This window comes from Tinamus guttatus, unplaced genomic scaffold (assembly GCF_059628265.1).
Source record: "Tinamus guttatus ecotype Peru unplaced genomic scaffold, ASM5962826v1 Tinamus_guttatus_pri_ptg000639l, whole genome shotgun sequence".
In the NCBI taxonomy this organism is placed as follows: Eukaryota; Metazoa; Chordata; class Aves; order Tinamiformes; family Tinamidae; genus Tinamus; species Tinamus guttatus.
In genome coordinates, this window is record NW_028289173.1 from 1,090,497 (window position 1) to 1,103,396 (window position 12,900).

The 12,900-nt window shown below is 36.2% G+C and overlaps 1 protein-coding gene across 1 annotated transcript in view; it reads right to left on the reverse strand.

Annotated features, from left to right (window-relative positions):
- The window catches only part of RTTN (rotatin), a 66,332-nt gene that overhangs the window by 31,724 nt on the left and 21,708 nt on the right, over positions 1 to 12,900 (reverse strand). The window contains exons 18-29 of the mRNA XM_088535655.1: positions 12,628 to 12,799; positions 11,499 to 11,598; positions 9,402 to 9,490; positions 6,085 to 6,202; positions 5,736 to 5,832; positions 4,920 to 4,988; positions 4,492 to 4,680; positions 3,638 to 3,877; positions 3,024 to 3,168; positions 1,427 to 1,581; positions 335 to 551; positions 52 to 180 (exon numbers count right to left, since the gene is read on the reverse strand). Of these exons, the coding sequence (XP_088391781.1) occupies positions 52 to 180; positions 335 to 551; positions 1,427 to 1,581; positions 3,024 to 3,168; positions 3,638 to 3,877; positions 4,492 to 4,680; positions 4,920 to 4,988; positions 5,736 to 5,832; positions 6,085 to 6,202; positions 9,402 to 9,490; positions 11,499 to 11,598; positions 12,628 to 12,799 (1,720 nt within the window). The remainder of the gene's footprint in view (positions 1 to 51; positions 181 to 334; positions 552 to 1,426; positions 1,582 to 3,023; positions 3,169 to 3,637; positions 3,878 to 4,491; positions 4,681 to 4,919; positions 4,989 to 5,735; positions 5,833 to 6,084; positions 6,203 to 9,401; positions 9,491 to 11,498; positions 11,599 to 12,627; positions 12,800 to 12,900) is intronic.

Genomic DNA, 12,900 nt, shown 5'->3' on the forward strand with positions numbered 1-12,900 from the left:
TATGCATAATGCTCGCAAATGACACATTAAGGACAACTCTGGTGTACTCACTGTTTCCTTGGCTTGAGCCATCATTTCATGGGACAAGTGAAGCAAGCAAAGAACTGTGCTCTTCGTAACACCTTTTCCCATGAAGGACATAGCATTTCCTCCCCATTCAACATAAAATGATGAAATGACCTGGGAGTGGTGGAACAATTTCATGACAGCTTTGCTGTAAGCAGTATACAGGTAGATAAGAACTGTCCTACACGCTAATAAATCATAACTTCATGAATTAATTACATTGTGCTTTCTAAGCATTCACACCAAAAATACATAACAAGCTACCTACCTCAAGAAGACCTGCTAAATATTTCTTACAGATTGCAATAGGTTCCACTGCAGAATATGTGCTCCAGTCTGGAAGTGCAGTAACGTGCACCATTCCTCGCAGTATTCTTTCAAGGGAAGGGAGGCCATAGAAGTGTGGTGCGTCTGCCAGCCTCAAGCACTGCAGCAACTTCAGGGCCAGCTCTGTTCTGAAAGCACCTGCAAGTTCCAAGCCCTCTCTGGGAAAGTTGTAAAAAGCAAAACAGGTTCAGCTATCTGTAGCAAGTTATTAAAATGAGTCATTTCACAAGAGGCCAATGCCTCATTCTTCTATTTGTTATTCTGTCCCTCGCAGCATGTGAATTAGTAACTATTGCCCCATGCACAGAATGACACGGAGTCAAATCTGATATTTTTAGTCCCAGTCAGGTTCTGAAAGCCTAGTATTGCATCTTACAAGGGGACTTCTTAATCCAAAGGTAGGTATATTTATTTATTCTGATTCAAGAGACAAAGGTTTTAAAATGTTTCAATCAGTCTAGAATTCAGCTGGAAACACAACTGTCAAGGATTTATTTAACCACCTCCCCCCCCCCCATCTTTTCCTTTTTTTTCCCTCCCCATATGTCTTTTTTTTTTTTTTTTAATTATTCTATTTTCTTGATTGGCAAAAAAGGATTCAAACTCCGTGAAGGAAGTAGATGTCCAAACTCATGACTAATATGCAGAGATGCACTTTATTAGACCAAAAAGAAGCTGGATGAAAATAAACATTTGTTATTATTTATAATATTCTACTGTTCTATTTCCAATAAATAACTGCTATAAAGTCAACCAAGTTATCAAATTTAGTTTCCATTTCCTCAGAAAGTGACCACTACTGCACCCTTTCCAGATTACTTTCCTAATTTTGTCATGAAAAAGCCCACCAAGCTTTGATCTTCAATTCAGGAGTATGTTCCTTTTTTTTTTTTTTTTTTTTAATATATACAGTTTTAAATAACTGTGTCACCATGCAATCATATACCAATTATGACTGAGATACAGTCTCACTAGATATTAAGTTCCTCAGTTGGAATTATGCAATTATGCAGGCAGATCCCTTACAATGTACCTGTCAGTCACTGACATGGAGCAAAGCAGCAATGTGTTAAAAAGGTGAATGAGTTCTTTATCCAGCTGTTGTCTGACAGCTGTCTGTATTTCATCTATTGCATCCTGCACTTGGGATTCTGGCCGCACCAGGAGGTCCAAGAGTGAGTTTGGTTTCTAGAATAAAGCAATAAAAGTATATTTATGCAATCCAGTATTGATAGCTTGCTTTAACACCCACACAAAAAGACCATTTTTGTTCATAGCTTGTAAACCTAAGATCTTATAAAAAAATTGCATGATCATTTCACTAAGAAGTATTTCTATAAAATGTACAGTAAAGGCTTCCTACAATTACTTATTATTTGAATCTACTAAATGGTGTAAAATAATGCATATTCATTCACACTTCCCAGTAATATAATATTACTGCAGGAAAATTGTAACACCAATAACAGTGGCCTGCCAAATGCATTTAAAAATATCTTTTCTCTCAATAAGTGCATGATTTCTCTATCTTACCTAAATGATTTCAACTATGTCATCAACAGTAAGCTCCAGGATAGACAGGATTTGTCTTAATAAATAACTATCACTAATCTTTATATTGCCTCATGAAAAAGAGTGACAGTAAGTTGACAGTGAAGCATTTATCTAAATTACGTAAATTTTCAATATATAAAAATGGATACATTTCATTTCAATTCTTGTGTAAAATAATTTATAAAGGTATCTGGAGCTTAGGGAACAGGGAAAGTGATGTTATTAACATATATCAAGAAAACCAAAAAGTAACAGAAACATCTCATGAGGCTCCACAAAAAGAAAACTAAGCGAGTTATGGCTCAAAAACATTTCCATAAATATTCTGCAATCTTAGTAAAAGATTTCTATATTTTCAATATTTTATGAACCAGAAAAGAATTTGGTATTACAATTATGATTTTGTTTGCTATATTCATAACAGCATGGTCTCAGGAAAGGCAAGAAAAACTTCATCATTTTCTTGGTTCTGCATTAAAAAGTACTAGAACCATATTATGTCAGTAAAGAATAAATACATCTGACCATTCATAATTATAATGCCCTAAAATAATAACATTCAAGGAAACATATGCTATTACCTCACTTGCTATCTTCTTAGTGTTTTAATATTATAAAAAAGGAAAGAATGGAGTGACTGCAATACATAGACTCAAAGAGAATGGTTAAATCTTGTTTCATGTGTTTACTTTATAATCTTTGCATTAATACCATCAAAATGGAAAGTTTCAAAATTCTTTAAGTATGCATGAAAAAAAATTACTGATGCTTTTATTCTTAACAGATTCTTGATACTAATTTAACTATAAATTTACTCCTATCCCCTGCCTGAGGCGTACAAAATAAAGCTATCTGGAAAAGTTAGCACATACAGCATATTGCCTCATTCAATAACACCTGAACAAACTAAACCCACAAGTAGATGATGCTTTTATTTGGCAAATAAATAAATAAATAAACAAAAAGTTTTCTTCTAGAACTTCTGTTCTAGAAGTCCTTTTTCTAGAAAAGCTCATCAAAACAAAAACATGTTACAGACATTTGGTAGTCTACAGATAAATTAGGTGGATTCTTACATTCTCATACAATGTTTTCAGCATCCACTTTAGATGGTCCATTTCTAAACTTGCTCTCTGCTCCCTAAGCAGCTTGTTTAAAAAATTCAAGACATCTACCAAAAGCTTCTCATCATCGATAGAAGCTGGAAGCACTTGTAGAAACCTGTAATGCAAACAAAAATACCTTTTTTACACCTGCAGCACATTAAAGACATTTAAGATCTCAGCCTAGCAATACTGAAGTAACCTGCAAATAGGGAATTACCTATATTAAACCTAAAGTGAAAAATACAAAACAGGACCACAAACCAGGAAAATAAACAAACAAATTAACAGAAACACAACAACAACAGAAACAACCTAACAAAACATCCCTACACTGGAAAAACATACTTGCAAAGCCAAGACTAAGCGAAGGTTAATTTAAATTTTACATTAAAACTCTGCATCATCTGTCAGCATCAGTAACCACTAGGAGACACAGTTCAACTGCAGGATTATACTATATCTGAATGGATACAAGCAATCAAAATTAGAGATAGAGGGGAAATTAATTTCAGAAATTTCATATTTTCAACTTTACAATTTAAACATCATACGCATTAATGCATTTTTGCAGTCAGTATGCTTACCTGTTTAACGCTCTTTGCCAAACAAAGCTCTCCAAAGTATTTCCAGAAGGCCCAGAGTTATATTTTAAAGCAAGCTTATCATTAAGAACATAAAAACTTAGTTTCATAACGGCAGCCCTAACGTCCCTGTGGGATACTGCCTGAATGATGGAATTAAAACATTCCTGCAGTCCATAGCTTGTGTGTGTTATCTTCAGTATAAGAATATCTTCTGAGGACAGCTTTAGCATGTCTAAAAATCTGCAAAGGTAAAGAGCAATGGTTAACGGTCAGTGTCTTTATAAGTTATTTCAGTGAGCACCAACTCTTTCATACTTTAGTGCAAGTGAGACAGTCACTTTTTTTTTTTTTTTTATTTTGACTTAAATAAAAGTGTAATCAAAGCATGCAGTGTTTTCTATGGCCCAGGGACAGAATACTCTCAAACACAGAAATTATGCACAATTAAGAGATAGTCAAAAGATTCTTGATTATCCACTGTAATTCTTAGTATTAACATTAAAAAGTGTAAAATAAATAAATAAATAAATAAATTCCAGCCCCATAATAAGGTGAGCTTCCTGCTACCTAATTCTGACTGAGCCTGACCGTCACTGTTAAGTTGTATCAAGCTCTAGACTTGATGCATAAATGTGATTTAGGTAAAACATCAGCCCTTGACATCGTATCTACAAAGTCCTGTAGAGATGTAATCTTTTACATTTAAAATGTAACATTTTACATTTAAAAAAGACAGCATTCTAATATCATAAACAATTTGAATTGCAGTTTATGTTGAGAAGCTATTTAACCTTGAAAGACCCTTAATATTATTAAAACACATTAGGAATTTAAATCCAAACAGAACAGCTTACATTTCTGCTTCCTTCTCATAATTTACCAGCTGTAACAGGTCTTCAATCCCATGAAACCATGACAGATTCCAAGCCATCTTAAGCATGTCTGACACAGGCTTCATAGCCAGGGAGTCAGAAGACAATGGTGTAATGACAGCATTGGGACTAACAGCATGATGAGCAGTGATTCTGACCGGAAGATGATACCTTTTTTAAAATAATAATAATAATAATAAAGTACTCTATTAGGACAAGACATTTACATTTGTAAATAAGTTTTGGAAAGTCTTTGTCAGAGGACAAACTCTTGGAGTTTAAAGAAAAAAAAAATCACATTTAAAAATGCAATCTCATTTTTAACATAAAATGTATCTCCTTTTCCTCCTGTTTTGGCCCTTCAGGGCTGGTAGCTAACAAAGCAACAAAGTTAACTGCCAAAAGCATACCGTCTAACAACAGCAACTGGCAAACTGAAGGAAGGTAGGTCAGTATCATTACTAGATATGTCATGAGCCCTGCAAGAAAAAGATTAAGCTATAGTTATTATTTGCTCATTATATACTAATTTATATCCTAATTTTCTACTAATGCTCCTATTTTGCTATTATTCAGATATAGCTATTTTTTTCCCTTCAAGGAATTTCTTTGATCACATATATGCAAAATAATTGCTGCAGATGTACTGTACATCAAAATGAAATTAAGGATGACTTATCAAAGCACGTGGTTGTTTAAATTATATTTCCATTAGAGAAAAAAAGCAGGCATTACAATTTTTTCAGTACATATTTCATGTGTTAATTATAACAGCATATTTTTTTCTGAATTATACGCAAATTTCAAATAATAAAATGTGAAACATTCTTCAAGCTGAAGTTTTTTTTAAAAAGGACAATTGCTCCACCTAAAACCCAGACTATATGAGAGAATTCTTACTAAGATGAAAAAGGGGCTAGATCTATAGCTTTTTATTTAGTGGACTTTCTATTTATGGAAAGGTGTTAGAGGGCAGCAGGGGACTTTTGAAAAATGTAAGTAAATTAAAAGTAAACAAATAAATAAAACCAAAGAATAATGATGCATTTATATTGTAACTGTACATCAAGTAAACTTGTATGACTCTCAGCACAAATACCTAAACAATTTGTTTGGCCTACACAAATAAGCAAGATGCAATTTTGGAAAGAAAAAAACTTCTACCAATGTGAAAACTTAAAATTTTAGCTAGCGATACATAATCAAAAATTGTGTTTTTTTTATACCATGTTTCTTGTCTTGCTACTTCATCAAACAACAGAAGGCAAAGCAATACTGTAGCTTCAGTTAGAACAGCACCATCAGCTTGGAATATCAGGGAAACTGAATAAAGATAATTAAAATATATGTTAGAAAAACTGGGATATTTAATGGAACTGGTGAAACACTCAATTTTTACAGTCTATTTGCAAACTTCCTCAAAATTTACCACTTTCTGAGTAACACTAGTAAAGAATGGTATTTCTTTCTCTCTCTGAAGACAGCCAAAGCTCTCTGGTAAGCTTTTGGTTAATGTGTTTCACACAGGTGCTTTCTACTCACATATTAAAATAAAATTAGAAATAAAATCTTTACCTCTGAATAACACAAGCAGAAAGGATGACTGCTGTGCTAGGGACAAACGCACCACTGGATCAGCATATGCAATTTTCCGTAGAAGTGTTAGACAGGGTAGCACTATACATTCCATGACCTGCAGGACCATAGTAAATATTATTTATCAATACCAATTAGAATGAACTACTGTGAAAAGTTTACAACAAATGTTCATGCTATGAATCAGCACATTCTGCTTGACCAAAGTTCCATGTTTAATTTTCTTTTAGCTCCATCAAATAGAGTTCCATTTGATTTTCAACAGATAATAGGCTTACTTAGAATGGAAAGAGGAGTCTGGCACAGCTATATTTATAATCTTATTCCATAGAATCATAGAATGCTTAAGATTGAAAGGGACTTCTAGGGGTCATCTAGCCCAACCCCCTGCACACGCAGGGTCACCTAGAGCACGTGGCACAGGACTGCATCCAAGCGGGTTTGGAAGATCTTCAGAGAAGGAGACTCCACAACCTCTCTTGGCAGCCTGTTCCAGCGCTCTGTCACCCCCACGGTTAAGAAATTTTCCCTTAAGTTCCTGTAGAACTTTTGATGCTTCAGTTTGTGGCCATTACCTCTAGTTCTGTCAGTGGCCACCACTGAAAAGAGGCACCATCCTCTTCACTGCCTCCCTTGAGGGACTTATAGACACTGATTAGATCCCCTCTCAGCCTTCTCTTCTCCAAGAGGAACAGGCCCAGCTCCCTCAGCCTCTCCTCACAGGGCAGATGTTCCAGGCCCCTGATCATCCTTGTGGCCCTGCGCTGGACTCTCTCCAGCAGCTCCACATCCCTCTTGTACTGTGGAGCCCAGAATTGGACACAATACTCCAGATGCGGCCTCACCAGGGCTGAGTAGAGGGGCAGGATCACCTCCCTCGACCTGCTGGAGATGCTCTTCTTAATGTACCCCCAGGATCCCATTGGCCTTCTTGGCCACGAGGGCACACTGCTGCCTCATGGTCAACTTGTCGTCCACCATGACACCCAGGTCCCTCTCTGCAGAGCTGCTCTCCAGAAGGTCAGTCCCCAGCCTTTACTGGTGTCTGGGGTTATTCCTCCCCAGGTGCAGGACCTTGCACTTGGCCTTGTTGAATTGCATGAGGTTTTTCACCACCCCATTGCCCAGTCTGTCCAGGTCCCTCTGGATGGCAGCGCAGCCCTCTGGGGTATCAGCTACTCCTCCCAGTTTGGTATCATCAGCAAAGTTGCTGAGGGAGCACTCTGTGCCTTCATCCAGGTCATTAATGAATAAACTGAACAGGACTGGACTGAGGACTGACCCCTGGGGGACACTGCTAGCTACAGGCCTCCAACTAGACTCTGCACTGCTGATCACCACCCTCTGGGCTCTACCATCCAGACAGTTCCTAATCCACCTCGCTGTCCACTCATCTGTCCCACACTTTCGGAGCTTGCCCAGGAGGATGTTGTGAGGGACGGTGCCAAAAGCCTTGGTGAAGTCAGGATAGATGACATCTACTGCTCTCCCCTCATCTAAGCTGGTCTTTCCATCGAAGAAGGCTATCAGGTTAGTCAAGCATGATTTCCCTTTGGTGAATCCATGCTGACTACTCTTGAGCTCCGCATGCCTGGGGACAACATCCAGTATGAGCCGTTCCATCACTTTTCTGGGGACGGAGGTGAGGCTGACTGGCCCGTAGTTGCCTGGGTCCTCCTTCTTGCCTTTTTTGAAGGCTGGCGTGACATTGGCTTTCCTACAGCCCATTCTAAAATTTGAATTGTGCTTATTCCTCTCTACTATCTCTATCATTCATCCTTTTCTTGGTAGTCATCTCCCAAAAGCAAGTAAACTTTCGTTTTTAATGATTTTAGAAATAAATTAAGAACAGTTTGAAAGGAAAATAAGAATCTGGGATAGATTCCCTCAGGGTAGCAACCTATAGACTAGTTTACATAATCATATCTATATGCTCTTTCCTTGACCTAATGAGACACACTCAGCTTATTTTAACACTCAGTTACATCAGATAAGAGGTAAGCAAAGATCCCACTCCATTTACTTTCCAGAGCAGCTCTGCGGAGAAAGACCTGGGTGTCATGGTGGACGACAAGTTGACCATGAGGCAGCAGTGTGCCCTTGTGGCCAAGAAGGCCAATGGGATCCTGGGGTGCATTAAGAAGAGCGGCTCCACCAGGTCGAGGGAGGTGATCCTGCCCCTCTACTCAGCCCTAGTGAGGCCACATCTGGAGTATTGTGTCCAGTTCTGAGGTCCACAGTACAAGAGGGATGTGGAGCTGCTGGAGAGAGTCCAGCGCAGGGCCACAAGGAGGATCAGGGGCCTGGAACATCTGCCCTATGAGGAGAGGCTGAGGGAGCTGGGCCTGTTCAGCCTGGAGAAGAGAAGGCTGAGAGGGGATCTAATCAATGTATATAAGTACCTCAAGGGAGGGAGTGAAGAGGATGGTGCTGGTCTCTTTTCAGTGGTAGCCACTGATAGGACTAGAGGAAACGGCCACAAACTGAAGCACCAAAAGTTCCACAGGAACTTAAGAAATTTTTCCTTAACAGTGAGGATGACAGAGCACTGGAACAGGCTGCCCAGAGAGGTTGTGGAGTCTCCTTCTCTGGAGATCTTCAAAACCCGCTTGGATGCAGTCCTGTGCTACGTGCTTTAGGTGACCCTGCGTATGCAGGGGGGTTGGACTAGATGATCTCTAGAGGTCCCTTCCAAGCCTAAGCATTCTATGATTCTATGATCCTCGGGTCTTACTAACTTTCTTGGTAAAGAATTATCTTGGCTTGAGCCAGGAAAAGTGGAAACTTGCTTAGAACTTGGGAACGTTTTTATTACTTTTTATTTCAAAAAAGTAAAAAAATAAAGACATTGGCATTCTACAATAAACACAATTAAAAAAAATAAGAACCTCACATCATATTTCCCCAACTCATTATCAGGGGTTCACAGAGGTACTCATATGCCATTAATAAAGGACAGGTTTTAATTATATTTATTTGCGCGTGAATCTGGAGAGATGTTTATTTTTTTGTTGTTGTTTTTAAAAAAGCTGATTAGAAATTGTATTTTGGTCTCCTAAAACCAAACATGGTTAGTTCTTTGACCAGCTAATATATCTAGACCAAAATCTAAACAGAATGTCATCATATTCAAAAATAAAATAAATAGATATTGGGATTATATTCATTACTAAACATTTGTCTTCTGTGTAGAATCAATGCAGTAAAAACATTAGTGCCATAAGTACAGAAAAAAAGCATTATATTACCACCATGTTATGCAAAAGTTCCAGAAGAACTTGTGCCAGTATTTTTACCTTGCCATCTTGATGTATGCACTCATTGAGGTAAGCCAAAATCTTTTCTATCACACCCAACTTTTTCACTGCATTATGCATTTTGGTATCTGCAAGAAAAAGTGTATCTATATTAGGAGCCCCTGGTGCCATATATAGCTTCTTAGTGTTCAGTAACAAATTTGTGCTCTTGAAAGCAGCAGTTTCCCAAACTGCTAACAAACAAAGCAGGTACAGCTAAGGCACAAGCAAGGTAAGTCCCCACTAGAGCGTTATCAGCAAAACTTTAGCACTTCTTTCAGAGGGATTGGCTACAAAGCATAAGTGTTATAGAAGTCTTCCTACAAAGCTGAACTGTGCAATTTAGGACAATAAATGAGAGAGAGGTGTCTGCCTAAAAGTGAAAAAGACCTAAAACATCCAAATGACGGAGCAGCCATTACAGGACATATTTTAGCCAGTAATTTCTTAACCAAATAATAATGGAATCATTATGGTTGGAAAAGACCTTCAAGACCATATAATAACAACAACAACAACAACAACATCTCCATTTCCTTTGCAATCATCTCATTATGCACAATTACAAATGCCTCTTAAACACAATTAAGAAACCTAAATATCTTCCCAAAATGTCATTATGTTCTTCACCTACATCACCCTCAGTATAACTCAAATACTGGCCACACAGGATTTCACTTTTAATATTTGAAGTTTTCAATAATTTAACATGCAACAATTTTAAATTGGTCATGAATCTGTTAATGAAAAATAACAATAACTATTTTTTTTCCACTGAAACCATCTTTCAGAACATCTGGTTCAAGAATACTTAGCAATACAAAAAGCCATAAGCTGTTTGGGTTTGTGATTCTTCATATTAAATTTGTTATGATAAAGCAGCAACATTTTTCTTTTATAATTTCATTCTATGCTAGATTTCATGTTTTTGTTTTTAATCTTCTGAAAAATGATAGTCATAGCAAAATGTATTTTACAGGATATAGGAAGCATTTCTTCATTTTTATGTTATTTCTGATAACAAAAATTCTTAGTTCAATATTGTCTAAGATCTCTTCTTCTCAGGGTGGAAACAAAAAAAAATAATATTCTAACATTGTGGTTTGTCTGCCTTGAATAAAACACATATTTGAACCAGAGTTTGAGTGGGTAGAGTATTGACATCCAGGTCTAAAACTTCAGAGTAGTGGTTCTGTACAGAGTCAAATAATGCTCTATTCAAGATTACCTACTTGCATCTAAGTAGTCAAATATTCTTTACCAGAACTTATCAGTTTTTCCTTTGTGAGCAACAAAATCATAAAAAGCTGTGATGCAAATTTATGATGAGTCACTTAAATCATAAGGAGTATAAGATGGAACATCTTTCCAGCAACTACTATCTTACTATATGTAAGAATATATTATTAAATTAATATTAAATTTAAAATTACATATTATATTTCATAATTTAATAGAATGCAGGCTCCCTGTGGAGTCTGCATCTTCATGCTACTGGAAGAGTAGAATCTCAGAAGTTTATCTTGAGTTTACCAAACTCTTAATCATGAAATCAGCATTTAAATTCACTTTAAATGTGTATCTAGACTAACTCAATTTAGAAGAAGAAATTCTGGAAGCTAAAAGGAACTTGTCACTAAGTGACAAACCCGTTTCACTAGTTTGCACAATCTGAGAATGACTTTATTACCGGAAACACAATACCACTGAAAATATTTATGTTTCTTAATGACCTTCGCCTGCCTTCCTGCACATAGAAGTAGCTGAATTTGAATTATTAATTCAAACATCACAAAATGAGAAATCAAATGGAGAGAGAAAAACAAACAAACAAACAAACCACTATTACAGAACTTACAGAAATAAGTTGCTGTTTTCTACACTATTACTTATTCTTGAGTACATTAACAAATAACTAAGTTCTGATTTAGATTGTATTTTATCACAACAGTACAATATTGTTGCACTCTGGTCAAATGATACAGCTAAGGTCTATGTAAAATAAAAGCACCCTTAATAGAAACATAAACAAAACAGCCAAACAGTAGTAGTCACTGAAAATCAGCAGATGAATAAAAATTTTCTAAAGAACTTTACCTTGCAAAATTATAGCTAGTTGTTCAGCTGCTGACTTTCGTAGAATTAAGTCAACAGCATCAGAGGTCAAGATGCTATAAAGTTTTTCAACAGTTTCTGCCTAAAAGTAAAAGCATATTTAGATTTACATACAGTATGCTACTGTGAAACAAGGTAACTAGCTAAACTTCATGACAGAAAGTAAAAAATAGAAAGATTTATATTCTCTATTAGAATCTGATTGGATTCCACATGTTCGTGATAAAAAAAAAAAAGGATTAAGTTATAATCTTCTTTTAAGAAATCTCTAATAATTCCTGGGGCACATAAGAGAATAGTTTTTAGCACACAACAGCAGACTTCTAATCAGTAGATTAGGAAGGATTACAGAAATCTCAGAATTACACAGAAATGCTGCAATACACTTCTAATTTAGTGAACAGGAGTGCTTTTTCAGGAGCAGCAGGGTTAGAAAAATTAAAATAATTGTGAATTCACATACAGATTTAAGATCCTAACTTGGGGGAGATAGTCCTTTAAACCTGCAAGTTTTGAGTGTAATGGAGAAAGAAGCAGCGGTGGTAAGAAAATACCTTAGCTGATTGAATAAAAAGATAGCTTTACTCATTGGTAATATACTTGTGATTTGTTTTCATTTTGCAGACGCTGCAATACTAAGAAAACACAGACAGAAGTTTTACATCTATATTAGAATATTTCATATTAAACTATCTTTGTGGCTGTTTCAGTAACAAGGGACTCTGGGTTGAAAAATAAAATCCCTGCCTGAGAAAAATCAGACTCTTTCTATGCACATTTAAAATGTAAATATGGCAGGCTTGTAGGATTTGCAGTTAAGCAATTTCTTAAGCTTAACTTATCTCCAGAGAGGAAAAGAAAAAAAAAGCAGAATGAATTGTTTTCTTACTCATTGCTGCATCTTGTAGTGTGAAAACTATTGTTAAACATTCACATAGAGAGAATATATCTATGCATGTATCTTTATCTATCTATCTGTACATATAATCCTTTTTGTGATATGAGATGATTCATATGAAACAATTCAATCTCCTGAGAATGATAACTTAAGCTACCAGACAGGTGGAAAAGAGTTGAGGAATGACAGAATATTTAGACAGACTTTATTCACCTTAAATACCGACTCTGTTTTATCATCCAATTTCAGCTCAATAGCTCTTTCTACAATAAACAAGTTTGAAATGATGGATAACACACTACCATGCAGATGTGGGCGTTTCAGGTTGGCTCCTTCTTCATTCAAAAGATGGAATGATAAATGTTTAAGTGCTACAGAACGAACCCTAAAGGAGTAAATGATTAAAAGAAATATATAAAGTCCTCATACTGGAAAACTTTAGCTTTACAGTTAAACATTATATAGGTCATAAAATTTCTATTTGGA